This window comes from Lytechinus pictus, chromosome 8 (assembly GCF_037042905.1).
Source record: "Lytechinus pictus isolate F3 Inbred chromosome 8, Lp3.0, whole genome shotgun sequence".
NCBI classification, from domain to species: domain Eukaryota; kingdom Metazoa; phylum Echinodermata; class Echinoidea; order Temnopleuroida; family Toxopneustidae; genus Lytechinus; species Lytechinus pictus.
The window spans coordinates 25,618,249-25,640,283 of NC_087252.1; the positions used below are offsets into that span (position 1 = coordinate 25,618,249).

General features: G+C 36.0%; 1 protein-coding gene across 1 annotated transcript; it reads left to right on the forward strand.

Moving 5' to 3' along the window:
- Window positions 1-154: 154 nt before the first annotated feature.
- On the forward strand, window positions 155-12,738 carry LOC135155126 (uncharacterized). The gene is made up of 7 exons (XM_064103853.1): window positions 155-521; window positions 3,681-3,853; window positions 5,058-5,138; window positions 6,559-6,673; window positions 7,080-7,195; window positions 8,251-8,437; window positions 10,954-12,738. The coding sequence occupies exons 1-7, from the start codon at window positions 299-301 to the stop codon at window positions 11,064-11,066; spliced, it is 1,008 nt and encodes a 335-aa protein (XP_063959923.1). The 5' UTR covers window positions 155-298; the 3' UTR covers window positions 11,067-12,738.
- The last annotated feature ends 9,297 nt before the right edge of the window (window positions 12,739-22,035 follow it).

Here is a 22,035-nt window from a genome sequence, read left to right on the forward strand (position 1 = left end):
GCGCGGCATCAAATGTTCAAGCTCTTTCGTGTAAGTTTGTTGAAATTACCATATTTGTACTAGTAACTGACAATTTTGATCATTTATAAATTTATAAACTATTATATTTAATTTATTTATGTTTTGAAAAATTAATTCATTGCATATTTTTATATTTTGAACATTTATTTTCAAACATTTTTTTAAACATATACCTGCTTGCACGCGTATTTGGCTGAGCGGCATTTCAAACTAAACAGCCGTTGTGTCAGGATCCTACCACTACTCGAACGAAGTTTTTATTCTGAGTTAATCAACCATGTCCATGAACTTGAAGTACTGTTTGTTTGACTTTTTTGAAGAGGGGACGGTGGAGATCGGTCAAACTAACCTGATTTGTATGGAAGATGGTCAATGCGCTAGTTTTAACAATGATGATTGGGACTTTGACCGTGAGGCCTTGGTCAATTGGACGAACAAGTCGAACTCGAAGAAGGGGAAAGTCACGAAACAGTGTGTTGCCCGCGTGGTCCATTTTTCTGGTGAGATTTTTTTTTTATCATAGTAATTAGTATGTTTGTTTGTATAGGCCTAACTTAGACTCCTACTTAGACTGATTTGTAGTATAGATCTATTTTCCAATCCGCCGATCATGCCGATATCGATAACTCATTAGTCATTCATGATTTGTGTGTTTGTAAATTTCAGCTGTATTTTTTAAGTTCATTGTCAATGTCAATATTGTCATGTGTATCTGTAACGTATGGGTACGACTACGTCTACGAGTATTCAACCCGGCATAATTCAAAGATTTTGACATATTCCCCAAAATATTTAGAAATAGGGAATTTATCTTAATTTCATACCTTTGACATTTGTTATTTCCAGGGTCTGTTGTCGATATTTACGACTACGGACAAATAATGCCAATGGGCAAGTCCAAGAAAAGGTCACCTTTGGCTTAATTTGAACTAAGGCAAACTTATTTAAGAATAAGAAGTTATCTTTGGTGGGATGAGTAAGCCCAAATGATGAGTTTTAAAATTTCATTAAGAAAAATTTGATAATCTGCATAGCCAGGCATAAATGATAGGTCTATACTAATTTGGGGCACCTAATTTACATAATTGGTAAAATGGGTGTTACTGTTACTTTGTTAAGTAGGCCCTATGGGATAATTATAAAAACTCAGAAAAGAAAGCTTGTGAGATTTAGTCATAATAGGTGGGACATGGACCCCCAAAAATATTACTTTTTGGTTTGGGGAAATAAAGTGATGTCATCTTAATAATGTCAATGAAATATGCAAATTAGGTCTTGTCCAAGGAAGGAATGTCCTAATATGTTAGGCCATATGTAACATTTTGAATTTGAGGATGTTTTTTAAAGTTATTTCTCATATTTGTTGTCATGGTTGTGTGTCTAGATGATCAATTTTAGAAAGTCGTTTGGAAAAATTTACGAGCGAAGTTTCATCAATTTTTATTGGAGGCCATCGGGGGGCGCTTCTAACCAACATTTAAACCAAGGAACTAGATTTTTTACTTGCACAAACAGCACAATGACAATGTTTTATAAGCACCAACAAGCATGACTAGTAGGATGGGGGGTTGGGTGTCCGGACACGTACTAACAGAAATGAATCCTTGTTTTTATCTCAGGAATAAACCAAAAATATAGGTTGAATAGTTTTTTTTCACCATCAATATTTGTTCTTTAAAATATTTTCTTATATTCTGTGCTAAAAAGAATTAAAGACAATGCTTGTAAACTTTTCATAATTGAGAGTAAAAGTCATGTGTCCGGACATCCAACCCATCCGGACACACAACAACTGGGTATACTATGCACTGAAGATGAGCACCCAAGATATTTCATCAAGCACTTCATCTTGACTCATGGATCCTGCTGAGTATCGTAGAAGTACAAAATGTTAGGCAATATTATAATAGAAGATGATTACAGTGTTGAATTAATATTTTCAGTGTAATCCACAGACATGAAAGAAGGCTTCAAAAAGAAAGTGTCCGGATACCCGATTTTCCAAAATATAGTTCACTTTTTATTTTTAATTAAAAGTTAATCAAAAAAGGGTCAATCCATATCAAATCAACCAATGCTTGTCACCCGACCCCCTCCGATTTTCTTTTAACTCGCACCAAATGTGCCCCCAAGTGTCTGATGGAAAATTCTGGAATATTTTGTCCCAAGGTCAAACGGTTGCTAAGTTACGGCCTCCCTTAGCAACCAAATTTGATGACGCAGTGTTCTAATTTTCTGTAAATTGGAAGAATTTTATAGTCTTAACACACACAATATAGTATGACGTGGATCTGACCAGCCGTTACTGCGCACAAGGTCGCCGAAAATGGTGTTAAGCGACCAAGCTAATGTTTTTGGATGCATGTTTGGAGGCTCATAACTTCCTAATTAAATTAGCTTAGAACCCAATATTATGCATATTTGAAGACTATGACTTGCTCAACAGACCTACAAAAATTGGCCCTACCATGCGCGTTGGTTTCTTGTAGGACGCCCTCAAAGTTGGATTTTTTAAACTGAAAGTTGCCAAGTTCAAGGTCACAAATCACCCCTCGTCCCATCCAGGTGCGACCCCAATTTCTGTAGACTGATAGACATTTACCTATATTTTCATGGGATACTTAAAATTTTTGTGACCGAAATGTGTAATAGCTGGTTTACGCATTCGAAAATGGTCTCAGCAGTCAATCAAAAATAGCTAATTTTATTTAAACTTTATTGTTTGGCAAGACATTGGTTGCTAAGGGAGGCCATATCTTAGCAACTGTTTGACCTTGGGGCAAAATATTTCAGTTTTTTTTCCGTCAGACATTTGGTACGAGTTTAAAGAAAATTCGAAGGGGGTCGGGTGACAAATTGTCTAAAAATTGGTTGATTTGACGTGGATTGACCCAAAAGGTAAAGGTAAAAAATTGTTACGCATTACGTATGGGACATTTATATGTACACACAATCCGCGGGGGGGGGGGGTGCCATTTCCATTGACAAGTGGATACCATGCGTGACCATGGGGTTTCGAAAAGCACCATAAAAACATTTTCCATATTCTGAAAATGCACCCCGTAACAAGTATTAGCGTGTGAAACCCTACCCTTAACAAGTATTGGAAACAAAACGATACTCTTGACAAGTATTCCCTGAAATGAATCCCTAATCAAGTACAGTGATATGTCACGGGTTCATCGGTTTTACCTTACACATCATTTGGTTTAGTACGACCCCACCTTCCACTTGTCGCGCAAATCGTACTCGTAGTATAGTGTTGGGCAAAATAAAGGACATCCTTTAAAACATTTTAATTTTGTTTTATCATCCCCGCAAATTTGACCCTAAACAAATAGCTTTCCTAACGGCACCCTTATCATGTTAAGTACGTAACATGCCCTATCTTAAAAAAGACATCCTTTTTACATGTTTTTTTGGTAGCGCATGGTATCCACTCTTCAATGTAAGTGCCCCCCCCCCCCTGGTTCAGTGATAGGTATTAATCAAATGAGCTGAAGTGATAAGTGAAACACAAAAAGTTACATCCCGCAAGTAGTGCTTGATGAATTGACTACATATTATAACGTGATTAACTTCTAATTATAACCAATTCTATAGCAAGATTCTAATGTAAAAGATGGTTAGTTAGTAGTATGTTGATGGTCTTTACTCAGATCGACGAGATGGAGATCTTATCAAGAAGAGGGATGAGCTTCTTGAGTCGGATGAAGAAGCAACAACAAGTAGGTCAACTGCCAGCAAGAGGCCATCAAGGCGACCCCTGCGTTTTCTGGAAGATGAACTCGATTCGGACACTGGCTTTCAACCAGACGAGAAGAAAAATTCGGTAAGACTTAAAGTGATGTTTGTGTTAATCTAAAACCGGACAAAAGAGCAGGAGTAGAGCAATCCTTGAAATGTACAGGACAGCCTGCTGACATGGGGGTTGTTTTTTATACTGCAGGTTTGTTATTCCGAAAATGTAAAGACTAATCTTCAGTGTAATGAACCTTATATTGATTTTGGATAAAGGATCCTTGGGAATAACTAACCTTATTTTTATGATCTTAAATGAAGTTTAACGAACCGTTACTTTTACTTCATTTTCAGAGAAACAAACCTTATTTTATTTATGTGATTACCAAAACTTTGCAACAATGCCATAAATATTGTGATTTTCATTTTGGACCAATGGACATAGAGGTGTAATAGGCACTTCACATGTTTCGTAATAACAAGCCTTCGGAATAAGAAACTAACCACTGACATCCATACATGTACTCATATCATTAAAATGATGGGTGCTTTTAATAATTCAGGAAAGAGCAATTACATGTATGTCTCCAAATTGATTAGCTGGATCAGCTTCACTAATTAGTCTAGAAAACTGGCTACAAAATTTCACTTGAAAGGTTCCATGACAAAGCAGGTACATATATGCCTTTTTTGAAAGTGACATCTATAAGAGTAAGACTACATTGTATAGTTTTATAGTTTTACAAATTTTATTGGATCCAAATGCATTCATGTAAAGGATATCATTTTGAAGGAAAATCAAATCATTTTGATATAAATCATGTTAAATTGAACAGGCACAATGCTCCTAATCAAATCAGATGTGCATGTAGAGTGTTATTTCTAAAACTTGTTTGTATATTGTCTCCTTGTTATACAATCACTATTTACTTTTTACTATATTTTACTGTATGAATAATACATTATTTCCATTTATGCAAATTTGAAGAAAAACATTAATTGAATCATAGTAGGTTACAGCAATGATAATTTTCATGAAGGGAAATTTAAAGATATTTCATATTATAATACTAAATTTTAGAAATAGTGGGTTATACATGTCAATTGTCATCAGTTCCCTGATTTCACTAACTAGGTTGCGCATATAACACCTTTTTTTTTTTAATTAAAGACTGAATGTAAAAAAAAATACATAGTTTTTTTTTTATGATTGTCATTTCAATATGTATGCTTCTTACAGTTTCTCTGTTTATTCAACCAGATAATTTCTTTAATTTCTTTTATTTCAACAACAGAAGAAGGTGAAATTGGCTCACCAAGCCCGGGATAAGATGCTCCTGGATCGCCTGGCGAAAAAGAAAGAGCTAGAGCCATTGGTAATGTTATTTCATATTTTGCCGTAAATATCATTAGAATTGTTAATGGTAACAACTTGGGTGGGGATAATTTGCTCCCACCTGCACCTGCAGGTATCTAGGCATTTGATAACACGATCATGTAAAAAATTGGTATGCACTTCCCCTGTGACCAAGGAGCTTTCTTGCTGTGAAGTAATCAACAAACCTACACCATAGAGCTTTCAACAATTCCTTGACTACCCACAAAAAAGTGGGTTTTTTTAAGTTGTCGGTTTGTAGATGAATCCATTTCACATGTGTAGCAATGTTTCATGAGCCATTTCCAGTCGAATAGTTGCTCTCAGTCACTTTCATGTAATACTACACAATTTGTGCTGAAATACTTTTTGGACATCTAACTTTTTCGTGTATTTTAATCTAATTTTTGATAGCACGATATAGTCTGAACGTCTGTTATATATCTTATGAGTTGCAATTCCGTGAGAGTAGGGGAGGCTGGATAGGTGTTTCATAAAGCTGTTCGTAAAGTTACGCAAGACTTTACAATTTGCGCACATCTGGTGACTTTTTCTTGTGCCACACGATAGTGATGATATATCCCTTTGTAGCTGACTGAGCACCTAAGATCATTTTCCAGTTGTGCGTAACTTTACAAATAGCTACATTGAACACCCATTGGGTGGGGGAAACAAAAACTAAGGCATTCATTGGTGCTTGTCTATGAAATGCAGACTTTTACATGTAATTAGCAACTTACAAACTTCTGAGTTGGTTTAAAGCAATACAGATCAGTATTTTCTGGTCAATAGTGATAAACTCCTCATAATCGACATTGGTCCTTACCCATAACGTGTCTAACAACAATATATTGACATCATTAAACCACTCTCGAATGCTCTAATTTTCAGTAACTCCCAACTTTGATATTGAAATAACATCCAACACTACTGTCATTGCTTCTCATGTTAGAATTCAATACAAAAAAATGTTTAATGTTTCAAAACTATGAATTTACCTCTGAAAATCACACCTGTTGATATATTCAAAGTTTTGCTGTAGATTCATTTACATGTATATTAGGATTTAAAATAAGCTTTAGATTACATTTCATTGGAGTGTCTATGCAGCTGAATTGTTAAGAGATCTGCTAGGGGGTGTTTCATGAAAATTGTCAGCACTGACTAAATTGTCAGTGCTGACTATTTCAGTGAAATCCTACGTTTTCATTGGCTGAGAGGCACTGGCCTCTGACTGTTACTATGGCAACTGTCGGAGAAAGACAACTTGTCAGTGCTGACAATTTTCATGAAAGGGTACCCAGATATATCTTTCATAGGCCAGTATATCAATTTGTCTAAAATTATGATATATTCCTTTTTTTTATTAGTATTTGTTTCAATAAAAATTGTGGTTACCTTGATCATATTAATTACTGTAGAATGAGCAGACTGAACTCGCCAAATTAACGGAGCAAAATGTTGCACTTCAGTGCCAATTAGAGAAGGTGATGAAAGAAAGAGACAGCTTAGTTGCTGCAGTGGCATGTTTGAATGGTAAGTTTTAATGAATTTTCTATTTGGACATATAAAAAAACTACTTGTAAAATGGAGAGAGGATTTGTATGTGTAGCAGAGAGTCATGTCACAATCTTTAATGTACAAAATTGTATTGTATTTGTTTGCCTTAATATAAGAATTTTCTTTTTCTCTAGTTACAGATTGGAATTAAAACTTTCAGAAAGGTGTAGATCTTTTTAGATTCAGGAGGGATTATGAAGTTTTAATTTTTATATTTTTTTTAGATTATTGTGAAGTATCATACATTTTTAATCTAACATACATACAGCAAAGACATGCTTTGTAACAAAACAAATATTTTGATGCTCTGAATATATGATATTTTGATGAGATTGTGAAAATGTGGGTACCTTATTAAAATATCTGTGTTCTATTCATCCAGAGCTCCCCGAGTTGTTGAAAAAGATGACGGGAGTACGAACTCCACAGTCGTCTCCATGTACCAGTCATTTGTCAAATTCACCTAGATTGCCCAGTCATGAAAGTTCCCCGAAAGGAGTAAGTAATGTTAAAATTTATCTCATGATTTACACTGTGCCCCCCCCAAAAAAAAAAAAAAAAAGAATTAAGTATATATCTAGTAATTGGATATAAAAAGGCTACTAACAAACATATCTGTGCTTGAGAAGGTGTTTCATATAAACGACAAAATATGGAGAAATTTTATTTTGTTTGGACACCCAAGCGAAATTCTGATTTCAAATCAATGATTTATTTAATCAAACACATTTTAGATTATCCTTCACTACTTGACAAGTTTTGTGACTACTCCTGCCGCACAAATTTGTTTGACCGCACCGCTCGCTGACCTTTTACTTTCAAGTCTTGCACATTTTTTTGGACCAAATTTTTTATGCCCAGGTATGCACTTTTGAAACTATGTAATTTTGAGTGCACATCAGACCCCTAATGGTTAAAAAGATGTTTTTGTACAAGGTCAATGCGAACTGTGTTTTGAACCAAATACATAATGTATGATTATTTTTACTTTTGCTGGTTAGAATGGAATTATTTTAGGCTGTTTATCATTGTAAAAGAGTCCCTAACAAAGGGCATCGTAAAAAAGATCAATATTGATACAACCAATAAAACGTGTGCAATTTTAGGGCAATCACACAATCAGCAGTCAAGACCTATTGACCCCCTGTAAAAACCTGGTCTGAAATAGTCCAGGGTTAACCCTATTTCTCCCCAAAAAATAGCATTCTAGGAGCTTTATTTAGTGAATCAGAGCAAAAAGTATGATTTCATGAATGAATTAGCATAAATAATTCATGTAAAATGTAAAATATATGAATTCAGTGAAATTTACCAATGCACCTGCGTAGATTATGTCATTCTCTACCATCATGCAAATTTTTGTTGTGATCACGCAATCCGTGGCCAAGATCTTGGGGGGGGGGGCCATAATGCCCCCCCCCCCCGGAACGACAAGAATGAAAATACCTCGGGAGATTTAGGGTTAACACTGTTTTCCTGCATGATATCAGTATGCAGCTATATGTACTTCTATTAAATCTTTCCTCTTTTGCCTTTATAATGTATGTGTGCAGGACCTGTCGCCGAAATATGCCTCGGGAAGCACCAAACAAGCATCACAATACATCAGTGATCTGATGGTTAAGGCCTTTTCCCGTGAGGAAATGGCCTCGCATTCCTTAACAGGAACATCTTCCAATGCAAACGGTGGCCAACTCGCTAAGCCGCAAATCAGTCCAGAAAAAATGAATGAAATCTTTGGTGAGTTTTTTTTTTTTTAATATTTAGATCCAAAGTCTTTGTACAACATGTACCCAGACATGGACAAAATGCAATCCATTCTCTGTTGATGCTTGTTCAAGTATTGTTATGTTGATGCAGTTATAAGATTCAAAATCATTGGGAAGAAATTTGATAATCTTTCAAAAGCAGCATCAGATTTATCAAAATGAGTTTGTATTTTATAAATTTGACAGTTTAAGAACCTTGCATTCTCACTAGGGAGTAACTGTGGAGATTAAACTGAAAAAAGAAGAATTTATAATTCATTCTTCATTTTGATGATTAAAAAGTTTCTCTATGTGCTGGTAAAAAATTATTTGCATTGTAAACTTTAAGTATTTGTCTTGTGGGGGACATATATATCTTCGTTTTTGCTGTATTAAAGGGGAATCCAGCCTTGGCCATAAAATGTTGTGTTGGGAAGGAGAAAAATAAATTAAACAGAATGGTGAAAGTCTGAAAGAAATCGGACAAGCAATAAGAAAGTTATAGCTACTTTAAAATTGAGATCACTAATACTATGTAGATTTCAAATTGGCAACTGGGTAAGTAAATTATGACAAGGGGCAAGGACAACTTTCCCATAGGCCATGTACTTTATTATCAAGGATTTGTGGTTTTCTCCTAAGTACCCATTCCCCTGGGGCAGTAATCTAAATATAACCCAGGTAGTATATTGTTTTATATCCTCATGAAAGAAAAATATAATTTGAAATAAAACTTTTGGGAAAAATGACATTTTAGCCATAATGGCCCGAATTCACAAAGGTGGTTTTGAAAACCCACGGTTGAGTCTATGGTTTACGCAGATTTCCTGTATAAATTACGCTTAAGTTAGCGCGTATCGGGTGCGTGTATAAAACGTGTCCAATGCCGATGCGCGCTTTTGTCACAGTGCGCCAAATTGACGCCTGTTACCATGGTTAGATATGCTATTTTATTCATGAGTCCACTGTTTGAAGAGTGGACTCATGAATAAAATAGCGTTGATAACCACGGCAACAGGCGTCAATTTGGCGCACTGTGACAAAAGCGCGCATCAGGATTGGACATTTTTCATACACGCGCCTGATACGCGATCAATCAAGCGTAATTTATACAGGAAAAGTGCATAAACCATGGACTCAACCGTGGGTTTTCAAAACCACCTTTGTGAATTCGGACCTATATGTATTGGAGTACATGGAAGAGTAGTCCTTGCCTTACATCACTATGACATCCCATATGCGGCCAATTTGAAGTCTCCATGGGTATAGTGATTACCAATATTTACAACTTTCAAAAATTCATAACTTTCTTGTTGTTTGTCCAATATTGTTCAAACTTTTACCTATCAACTTGTCTGATTTTTCTTTTCCTTATAAAAACAAGTTTTTATTTGGGTTGGATTCCCCTTTAAAGCAAGATTATACTAAGAAAGATGGCTGCAAGGACCTTGTGGTAGTTCAGGTATGTACAAGTACAAAGAGATCTTGATAGTGGCAAAACAGTTCAGGGTGCTACATAACTTTTTAGAAGCACATGCCCTATCAGGCAAGTAAATTTTTAATTAGTTGGAAATTCCAATATACTTGCCTGAAAATCTTCACTTGCCCGAAAAATCCTTGAAAAGAAAAGTTTTCCCTCTTCAAAAGAACGTATTGCGGTTTTATAAACTATTGACCTTTTTTTCTCTTTGAACATGAACTGATGTACCTTGTTATTGCATTTCTTTTCCAAAGTAATTTTATCTTGCCCACCATGACCAAATTTAGGGTTGATGAATCATATCGACGCTATTTTTGTCTCGCCCACCAGAGGTGAAGACGAGACTTAGGGATCCAAATGTCGTCCGTCCGTCCGTCACAAATCTAATGACACATTACTCCACAACCGTAAGTCGCTTTTCAACCAAACTTGAATAGTAGATGGACTTGGGGGACCTGTATATTATGCTGCAGTCGGAGGTCACATGGTAAGGTCAAAGGTCATTTTCAGGTCAACGTTAAATTTTACATGCAAGACTCTCTTATGACACTCAACTCTGCAACCGTAAGTCACTTTTCAACCAAACTTGGATTGTAGATGAACTTTGGCGACCTGCATGTTTTGCTGCAGTGGGAGGTCACATGGTAAGGTCAAAGGTCATTTTCAGGTCAACATTAAAGTTTACATGCAAGGCTCTTATGACAAGTGTTATTACATCCCAGTCATTTCACAATGAAGTTTTGATAAAATTCTGTTGCGTGCCCTCGCAAATCACGATATTTCTGGTTATTTTCATAAGTGGGCGAGACACAAAATCGCTTTTGCCTTGTTGATCATTCTACTCTGAGAATTTCTTGCCCAATTTGGGCTAGTGTTGGTATTTACTTCAAAACACTTGCCGGCTCAACTTTTACTTGCCCTAGGCAATCGGGCAAGTGCTTATGCAATACCCTGCAGTTGATTTAATTTAATTTACTGTTCATGTTATCGTAATGGTATGTTTGTGTGTGTGTTTTTTTTTTTCACAGAAAAAGCTGCCTCGCGCTATCCCAGCGTTGACAAAAAGATATTAAAGGAGGCAGCAAAGAACAAGTTGTCTAATGAACGGCGGCTTTTCAAGAGGAGCCAACTTAAGGTTTAGTAGAGCTTCAATGGGGCAGGGTCATATTGTGACAAGTCAACATAAATTAGGAATTCAAGCACACATTTGAACATGTTAACCCTGATTAAACTGGGGGGGGGGGGGCTTGACAAATTTCACCGCCACGCACATTTTTTTTATCGTGTTGGTTACTGACTTTTTTCATTCAAATTTTGCGCATCTTTTTGGACCAAATTTGCGACGCCTGGGTACGCGTTTCCAAAATTGAGCAATATTTTGTAAATGCATGTAGGTCCCAAAAACTTTTTTTCTGTGTACATAGTCATTCATTGCAAACTGTGTTTTCAACCACAAATCATAAATGTATGATTATTTTTACTCATGTTTTATTAGATGGATATATTTTACGTTATTTATGATTGCCTCGACAATTTTCACGATATATCTGCTGCGCAAATTTTTTTGACCTCGCCGCTCGCTGACTTTTTACTTTCAAGTCTCACGCTGATTTTGAGACCAAATCTGTGACGCCCTGGTACGCGGTTACGACATTACGGAACATTATGAAAGTGCACGTCAGACCCAAAATTGCTCAGAAAGGTGATTTCTTGTACAAATCCAATGCAAATTGTGTATTTAGCCAAAATTCGTAAATGTATCATTATTTCTCCTTTTACTGATTAAACTTAATTTGGTTGTGATTGCGCAATCCAGTCTTGTACATGTAGTTTACAGCGAGCTCTACGTGTGTAAATTTTCGTGACTGAGATCTGGTGGTAAAAACCTGATCTAAAATAGCCCAGTTAAATCAGCGTTAATGCCTGTAGGAATGACAGTTTGTTTTTGTTGACTTTGTCAGAATGTGATCATGTCCCATATTGATACCACATATACACATTGATGTTCGTCAAGGCAGATTAAATGGCAAAAACATTTTTGCTGTCAACAGAAGATTGAAAGCCAGTCAGTTAAACATTTTGTTTCATTCAGTGTTTTATTTCTCACCATATTTTCTGGTAATCTATTATTTCAGGGGTATTATCCCACCCCCCCCCCCCACTTTGCATGTTGCATGATAAATGAAATATCACTTTCATGACTTTCTCCTTGCACAACAAGAACAATTTTTTTCATATGTACAAACATGGTTCCAAAGGTATGCAAAATTTGGAAGTTCATGTCAGACCCCAAAATTGCTTTCTAAAAATTCTGAGTTTTATCTACAAATCTCATACAAATGCTGTTTCTTGCCAAAAATGCACAACCAGCATAATATTCAGTTTTCATGGTTAATGTCAACTTAATTATATTTATAATCATAAAAGCTTTGCCCACAATTCAATTGAAAAGAACAAATTTTTAAAATGAAAAAAAAACTCAAAGAAATGTAAAAGAATTTTCAAAAAGAATGAAACGCATAAGAAATCATAAAATCACAATGTCGATTACATGGCTTGTGTTTTCAGAAATGACTGGGTTTTCATTCAGTTCTCAATTGACATTGCCTTTATGACAAGATCCCTTCATTTAAGATATCGTGTACAAACATCAGATGGCCGTAGTGTACAGTAAGGTGACATTATTTATTGAAATTTATGTAACATTTAACTATGCAAACCATGCAGCTAGAACTCACTACTTGCCATTTCTATTGTCTGCCAGATTAGTATTAGTAAAATAACTTTATCAGGGTCAAGTGACATAAAGTGTGTGAAAGAACATTAAAATTTACCTTTTTTATTTGTATACTGTAAGTGTTGAACTGGAGATCATCTTGGATATGTTTTCTCTCATATTGGTTTATTGTCTCGTCCACCAGAGGTGAAGGCGAGACTTATGTCAACAAATGTTGTCCGTCCTGCACAAATCTAATGACACATAACTCCACAACTGTAAGTCGCTTTTCAACCAAACTTGGATGGTAGATGGACTTTGGGAACCTGCATGTTATGCTGCAGTCGGAGGTCACATGGTAAGGTCAAAGGTCATTTTCAGGTCAACATTAAAGTTTACATGCAAGACTCTTATGACACCTATCTCCGCAACCGTAAGTCACTTTTCAACCAAACTTGGATGGTAGATGGACTTAGGGAACCTGCATGTCATGCTGAAGTCTGAGGTCACATGGTAAGGTCGAAGGTCATTTTCAGGTCAACATTAAAGTTTACATGCAAGACTCTTATGACACCTAACTCCGCAACCGTAAGTCACTTTTCAACCAAACTTGGATGGTAGATGGACTTAGGGAACCTGCATGTCATGCTGAAGTCTGAGGTCACATGGTAAGGTCGAAGGTCATTTTCAGGTCAACGTTAAAGTTTACATGCAAGACACCTAACTCCGCAACCGTAAGACACTTTTCAACCAAACTTTGATGGTAGATAGACTTGAGGGACCCTCATGTTATGCTGCAGTGGGAGGTCCCACGGTAAGGTCAAAGGTCATTTTCAGGTCAACGTTATAGTTAACATGCAAGACTCTCTTATGACACCTAACTTCACAACCGGAAGTTACTTTTCAACAAAACTTGGATGGCAGATGAACTTAGGTGACCTGCATGATATGCTGCAGTCGGAGGTCACATGGTAAGGTCAAAGGTCATCTTCAGGTCAGCATTAAAGTTTATGTGCAAGGCTCTTATGACAAGTGTTATTCCATCCCAGTCATTTCACTATTAAGTTTTGATACAATTCTGTTGCGTGCCCTCGCAAATCACGATATTTCTGGTTATCTTCATAAGTGGGCGAGACACAAAATCGCTTTTGCCTTGTTTTATGTATTACATCTGTGGATAATCAGTAGAAATAGTCTGCCATTTGCTTAACATATGGCAGCATGAGCTCATCACAGACAGATTGACGTCATGTAGTTATTTCTTTAGTGCATATTACAATTGTTTACTAGAGGTGGTAATTTGAATTACTGCATGGCCTAATTAATGACAGTGTATGAACAGCAGATGGCCATAGTGTACAGTAAGGTGACATTATTTATTGAAATTCATGTAACATTAAACTATACAAACCATGCAGCTAGAACTCACTACTTGCCATTTCTATTGTCTGCCAAGTTAGTATTATGAAAGAAAATTAAATTTATCAGGGTCAAGTGACATATAATACTTTTAGGTGTGTGAAAGTACAGAAAAATTTAACATTGTTATTTTTATACTTACACAGTGGGTGAACTAGAGATCATTTTGGATATGATGCTCTCTCTCATATTGGTGTATTTTATGTATTGTGGATAATTAGTAGATAATGAAATAGTCTGTTAATTGCTTAACACATGGAAGCATGAGCCCATCAAAAACAGAATTATGTGACTTTATGTCATGTAGTAATGCCTTTTTCTGCATATTACAATTGTGTACTTCATGTGGTAATTTGAATTGCTGCATGACCTAAATAATGATATGTTCCAATTCAAGTAATTAAATAGAATTACTCTGCATCAAATGATTGAGGTCGTGATGAATTTGTCATAATTACGTCATTTCTAAGCTACATGTAATTGTTTAGGCCATGTACCAATTGAAATTTCTACATGACTCAAATAAGTATGAATTCAAAATGCTACATGACCTTCATTATTTCATGTAGCGACATCAAGTATTGAACGTCATGAAGTTAAATGGTTGCGCAGTAATTCTGATTTAGGTCATGTTGTTCTTTGACTTGGTACATGGTGTAAATAATCATGAAATGTAGCATATCAAATTACATGTTGCAATTCTGTGTTTGTGTTTGGGCTTAGGCTTACATTAATACATGACATAAACTTGCATAAATCACGCTCTTTGATCTGTAATCAGAGCAATTCTGAGACAAGAAGACTGCAAAACAATGGTATGCCTCTTCAAAATCAAGAGATTCATTTCAATATATTTTTGGGGAAAATTAATCGTATATTACTTCATATTTTTCTCTAACCTATGGTAAACCTATGTGAAATTTATTAAAAAATGTCTTTCATTATTTATGGACTTTTGTGAATTCTGTGCAAAATGAAGTGATTGTGATTACCTCTTTATGTACTTTAGATTTATACTGGTGATCACCACATCATAATTTCAGTGGTTATCCATTATTTCATAACCTGCTTAAGCCAATCGGGTGTTGACAAAAGGGGGAAAATGCAATTGGTCAGATAGTACAGGGTTTTTTCCTTACAACCATATACTACTTCATTTACAAGTATCATAATACTGGGTATGTCTTGGTTAAATTCGCCGGCCCATGGCCTTTTGGCGAGTCGAACATAGCCGATTTAATCATCCTTGTACAAGCTACATTTAGGTGGTTTGTATAGTAATACATAATACTGCTGATTTTGTCTCGCCGTAAGGCAACCGATCAGCGAATGTGACAAGAGGCATTAATAATTCTTGCTTATTGTTGTGTTAGAGGGAAGGATTCTGGGTCGAATCAAGCTTACTTTATGTGATCTCAAAATGGCAGCAATGAGCAATGTATGAATAGTGAATGTAATTCATGTGGCATCAGAATGTTGGTGGATGTAAATCCTTGTATACATGTAATCCCAAAGATGAAATGTTGTTGCATTACTCTAGCCATCATTTATATCAAAGATGTGTTGTGTATAGTATAACTCATATATAATAAAGATGTAAATATGTTTTAAATGTCTTTGCAAATTTGTGATTTTTACCCCTTTTTCATTAGTGAAGATGCCATGGTTGTGCTGGACCACAGTTATGCTCTAACAAACCAGTGCAGGACAGTGTCATGCAAATACCGCACGGACCACAACGGGACAATATCATGGGATCGTCACAGGATATCAACAAGAATACCCCTGGACAGTTCTGCAGGTTACCACAGTATAGTATCACAGCAATGCGAATAGTACACAAACTATCACCGCAGGAATACAACAAGACAGTTCTGCTGGATTATATTCTTGTGCAACTGTCCTGTTACTATGGCACATGACAGTACCACAGTAGAGTATCACAGGGCAGTATTGCAGGAATACCTGTAGTACTGGCCTGTTGTATTCCTGTAGCACTGTCCTGTGATACTATGGACAGTATCACAGGACAGTACTACACGAACACCTGTATTACTGGCCTGTGGTATTCCTGTAGTACTGTCCTGTGATACTGAGGACAGTATCACAGGACAGTACTACAGGAATACCACAGGCCAGTATTACAGGTATTCCTGTAGTACTGTCCTGTGATACTTTCCACAGTATCACAGGACAGTACTACAGGAATACCTGAAGTACTGTCCTGTGATACTTTCCACAGTATCACAGGACAGTACTACAGGAAAACCTGTAGTATTGGCCTGTGGTATTCCTGTAGTACTGTCCTGTGATACTATGGACAGTATCACAGGACAGTACTACAGGAATACGACAGGCCAGTATCACAGGACAGTACTACAGGAGTGCCAGTATCACAGGACAGTACTACAGGTATTTCTGTAATACTGTCCTGTGATACTGGCCTGTCGTACTCCTGTAGTACTGTCCTGTGATACTGGCCTGTCGTATTCCTGTAGTACTGTCCTGTGATACTATGGACAGTATCACAGGACAGTACTACAGGAATACGACAGGCCAGTATCACAGGACAGTACTACAGGAATACCTGTAGTACTGTCCTGTGATACTGGCCTGTCGTACTCCTGTAGTACTGTCCTGTGATACTGGCCTGTCGTATTCCTGTAGTACTGTCCTGTGATACTATGGACAGTATCACAGGACAGTACTACAGGAATACGACAGGCCAGTATCACAGGACAGTACTACAGGAATACCTGTAGTACTGTCCTGTGATACTGGCCTGTAGTACTGGCCTGTGATACTGCCCTGTGATACTAACCTGTGATACTATCCTGTGATACTATCCTGTGATACTATCCTGTGATACCATTCTGTGATACTGTCCTGTAGTACTGTACTGTGATACTCTCCAGCGGTACAGTTTGTCCTGTGATACTGTCCTGTAGTACTGTGTGTGTGGTAGTGTGGTAGCGGTTGTTGTAGTGGTTGTGGTGGTTATGTCCTGTGATACTGCCTGCCATACCTATGTGGTTAGTACCACAAGAAGTATCACAGGACACGGACCTGTTGTACTCCTGTTGTACACTTCTGTAGTACCGTCCCAAATTACGTGCACGTAATTCCTGTAGTACTTTCCTGTCATAGTTCCTGTAGTACTTATTACAGGGTACTGCAGGAATTTTTTGTAAGGGTTTCTCCTGGAGTACCCATTCCCCTGGGGCAGTAATCTAAATATGACCCTGGTAGGATATTGTTTTATGTTCTCATGAAAGAAAAATATAATTTGAAATAAAACTTTTGGGAAAAATGACATTTTAGCCATAATATGTATTTGAGTACATGGGAGAGAAGCCCTTGCCTTACATCACTATGACATCCCATATGCAGCCAATTTGAAGTCTCCATGGATATAGTGATATCCAATATTTACAACTTGTAAAAATTCACAACTTTCTTGTTGTTTGTCCAATATTGTTCAAACTTTCCCTTATCAACTTGTATGATTTTTCTTTTTCTTATAAAAACAGATTCTTATTTGGGTCGGATTCCCATTTAATGCTGCCAGTTGCATACTCTTAATTTACTATACTTCCAATGCTCCATGATAATGTAATGATAACATCCCCATCTATTGTGAATAGACTTTCTTTTATATTTTTCTTTTTAGTCATGGATCTCTTTCAACTTACAGCTATCAAAAATGACAATGTTTTTTACACATCCCTGTGTAGTACCTCAAAAAAATGTACCGCACATTCATAAAAATCAGTCCTTTATTCAGTCGCTTGACAACAGCTCTCTCAACTTCAAAATACATGAAATAGTTTTTGATATTGATAGCAAAGACAATCCATCTAAATCATTTTCATCAAACTATGTAACAGAGAACAATTTTTTCTCAGCTTTGCAATCTGTTTCCAACAATGATCTCCTCTTTTTACATTTTAACGTTAGAAGTCTACACAAAGACTTTGATTTTGGGGTTTTTTTCACAAAGCAGCTTAAATCTAAACATGCTTATGTTAGGAATTAGTGAAACATGACTCCAAGACACGCCATCCTCTCATTTTTCTTTGAATGGTTTTAACTTTGTTTCTATAAGTCGCATCGGAAAAAGAGGTGGTAGAGTAGGTATTTATGTCCCGGTTGATTTGATCTCTGAAGTCAAGGGGGAGTTCACACAAAATATCAGATTCATTAGAAACTATTTTCATCGAAAAAAAGGGTAATTTGATAGTCGACATAGGTTATAAAGCACCACATTCTAATTCAAGAGAACTCATTGAATCTATGCAACATATATTATCACCCCGTTCTTTAAACGACAAGTTCACCCCAACGAAAACTTGATTTGAATGAAAAGAGAAAAATTCAACAAGCATAACACAGAAAATTTCATCAAAATCGGATGTAAAATAAGAAAGTAATGACATTTTAAAGTTTCGCTTCATTTCACAAAACAGTTATATGCACATCTCGGTCGGTATGTAAATGAAGGAACTGATGAAATCACTCACTCACTATTTCTTTTGTATTTTATTCTATGAAATATGAAATATGTCGATATTCTCGTCATTGTCATGTGAAATGAAGTTTCATTCCTCCCTAAACACGTGGAATTCCATTATTTTAACATTTTGTGCTTCAGGCAAGGAGGTCCTAATCATCAAAGTCGTAAAATTGAAATAGTGTATAATTTAAACAATAAAAAACAAAAGAAATAGTGAGTGAGTGACATCATCGACTTTTCATTTGGATGTAACTTGCTTGTTCATATAACCATGATAACTATTTTGTTGAAAATAAGTGAAACTTTGAAATGTCATAACTTTCTTATTTTACATCCGATTTTGATGAAATTTTCAGCATTGTGTTTGTCTGATTTTTCTCTATTGATTCAAATCAACATTTTTTTGAGGTGGACTTGACCTTCAAACAACAAATCTTGTGTAATTATGGGAGATCTTAATCTAAATCTCCTCCAATCTCACGATAATTCAGACTGTAAAGACATCCTTGACTTGCTATTTCCTCTTCATTTGTTCCAACTATTTCTAAACCTACTAGAATTACTGAATCACTAGCCACTTTAATTAATAACATTTTTGTTTATAAAACGCATGATGTAAAATCTGGGATTATATTTCGCGACATTTCGGACCACTTCCTTATACAGTATATCATATCCAATCACATCTTGTCTGCCTGATTCGGTAAACTTTTCGGAGGCTAACGTTAACAATTTTATTAGGGAACTTGCAGTTGCTGATTGGAATTCTGTATTTGCTACAGAAAATGCTGTATTATTTTCCGATAATTTTATGGATATCTTCACGCATAACCTTAATTCTTCTATTCCATTCCGCAGACGCCATGCTCAAATTACAAAAAACGAGATTCCTAAGCTCTCTATGATTACCAAATCCCTTCTTAAATCTATAAATAGGAAAAATAACCTGTTTTATAAATACAAATCTACTCCAAACAACACAACCAAATCCAGGTATACTAGATATCGCAATATTTTAACGACTTCATTGCGACTAGCTAAAAAGAGCTATATCACTTTAACAATTTGATGCTTATATAGGCGATCTAAAAAAAGACGTGGAAAGTTATAAATGATGTTTTGAAAACAAAAGTAGACTCAAATCTTATTTCGGGAATTCTAGTTAACGAAACCGAAGCGCAGTCCTCTCTCGCAATTGCTGAGGAATTCATCAACTACTTCGTTAATATCGGTCCAAATTTGGCGCGAAATGTCTCTGAACCAAATCGTAATTTCAAACAGTTTGTGAAAATGCCAAACCACCTTAAACCACTGGGGAATGAAAGAATAGGCTTTTTTATCATCTACATGTAAAAAAGTGCTAGCACATCGACTTCTACCCTCTTCATATGCTCCAAAATTGGCAGACTTTCTCATATATTGGAAAAATATGGAAAAGGGGTGGGTGACTTTGGCAATCCCCTGAGGGGAATAGGCTTTGCTGTGCCAGCACTTCTGAGCAGCAGATAGAGGAAAGTGTACTCCTTTGCCTACACGTAGTTTCAAAACAATAAGATTGACTTTACTACATAGCAGAAACGCTTTTTGCCTCAATGGGGGCTGCAAAATGGCATATTTTTCGAATAGGTAAACTATGCAAAAGGGGTGGGTGATTTCGGTGTCCCCCTAATAGTCCAGGAAAAAAAAGGTTTGACCTCAAACAAATTGCAACATAATTTTTTTCACCGCAGTGCATTTCCATGTAGTCCCTAAAATGAAATACTAAAAGTCCAGAAAAATCCAAGTGGTGGAAAGACGTCTAATTTGCATAAATCCAAAATTGCGGCCATCATGAGAACTTTTCATGATTATTGATAAAAGTACAAACACTGGTCTTATCGTAGCACATTTGAAAATTTTGATTAAAGCATTAAACCTTCACCAGTGTTATATCTTACCACAGGCTTCATTTCAAAATTGAGATGCAAGTCAGATTTGATCTCTGCTGACCTCTAGAGGTCAATGACCTCAAAATATCAGAAAAATGATGTTTTGCATCATTAGCTCATGATAAAAATAGTTTTATTTATTTTTATTTCAGTCTTACTTGAAAAAACAGGGTAATTCTTTCAGAGCCTGGAGGCCTGCTTTTCAAAAGAGCCCTGTTACATGAATATTTCAATACAAATGAGAACGTATAATGTACAAATCCATACAGTTAGAACTACACAAAATAACACAACACATATGTAATTAAACTAAATTGAACTTAAATAAACTAAACTCAACTCAACTAAACTAGACTAAAAACTTAACTAAAAACACAACAAAACAAGACATAAAAAAGGAAAAGGAAACCGGTAACCAGCCCGACATAAAAAGTATTGGCTTCTATTATTATAATAAAAATGAACCAGGAATTTCCTGCATTATTTTAACAATGATGACAGGTTGATTGTGCGTATTTGGGTCTTAAAAGAATTGAGTGTAGTTGGTGTACGAATATAGGTTGGTAGTTTGTTGTAGATACTTGGGGCTACGAATGAAAATGATATTTTTTTTAATTCAGTACGGGGTTTTGGTATGAACAGTGGATTTAATGTAGAATGGCGGTGCTAAGTCATTAAGTATTTTAAAGACAGAGATACAATACTGATAGTTAATTCTACTGTCAACGCTTTGCCATCCGAGACTGTTTAGTAGAGTTTCTTTGGCATGTTTGGTAGATGTGTTGTCTGCGTTAAGAACTAGTCTTGCATATCTGTTCTGGGTGCGTTGCAGTTTTATCAAGTCCGTTTTGTTACATTTTCCCCAAACCTCCGAACAAAAGTCTATGTGGGGTAGAAACGTGTAATATAGCTGTGCAAGGATTTTCTCTGTTAAAAAATGACTTTATCCTCCTAATGCACGCTATTGCTCTATTTATCTTTCTAATTTTATTCGATATATGTAATGACCAGTTTAGACTGTGGTCAAGAGTAATACCAAGGTAGTTAGTATGTGTTACATTCTCGAGGTAATCTTCCCCGTGAGAAATTCTGAGAATCTGATTTCTTACTTTACGTTTGGTGCCAAATACCATGACTTTTGTTTTAGTAGCATTTATTTCCATTGGATTAATTTTGAACCATTGACGCAATAAATCGTATTCCTTTTGCAGGATCGTTTGGCTGCTCAAAATATTATTTCCTTTGCAAAACAATAATTTTTGTTTCATTTTCAAATTGTAAATTACACCTATCATTTATGGATAGACAAAAAAGTGAGGGCCCCAGAATGGACCCTTGTGGGACTCTAGAAGAAACAAACTCAAAATCACTCAGGGCACCTTGGAAAGAAACGCATTGCTGTCTCTTACAAAGGTAAGAAGCAAAGCATTCTAATTCAGTTGTTTTTATACCATAGAAAGGCAATTTTGATAAGAGAATTTCATGCGATGTAATATCAAAGGCCTTTTTTAAATCTAAAAAAATTGCCCCTGTT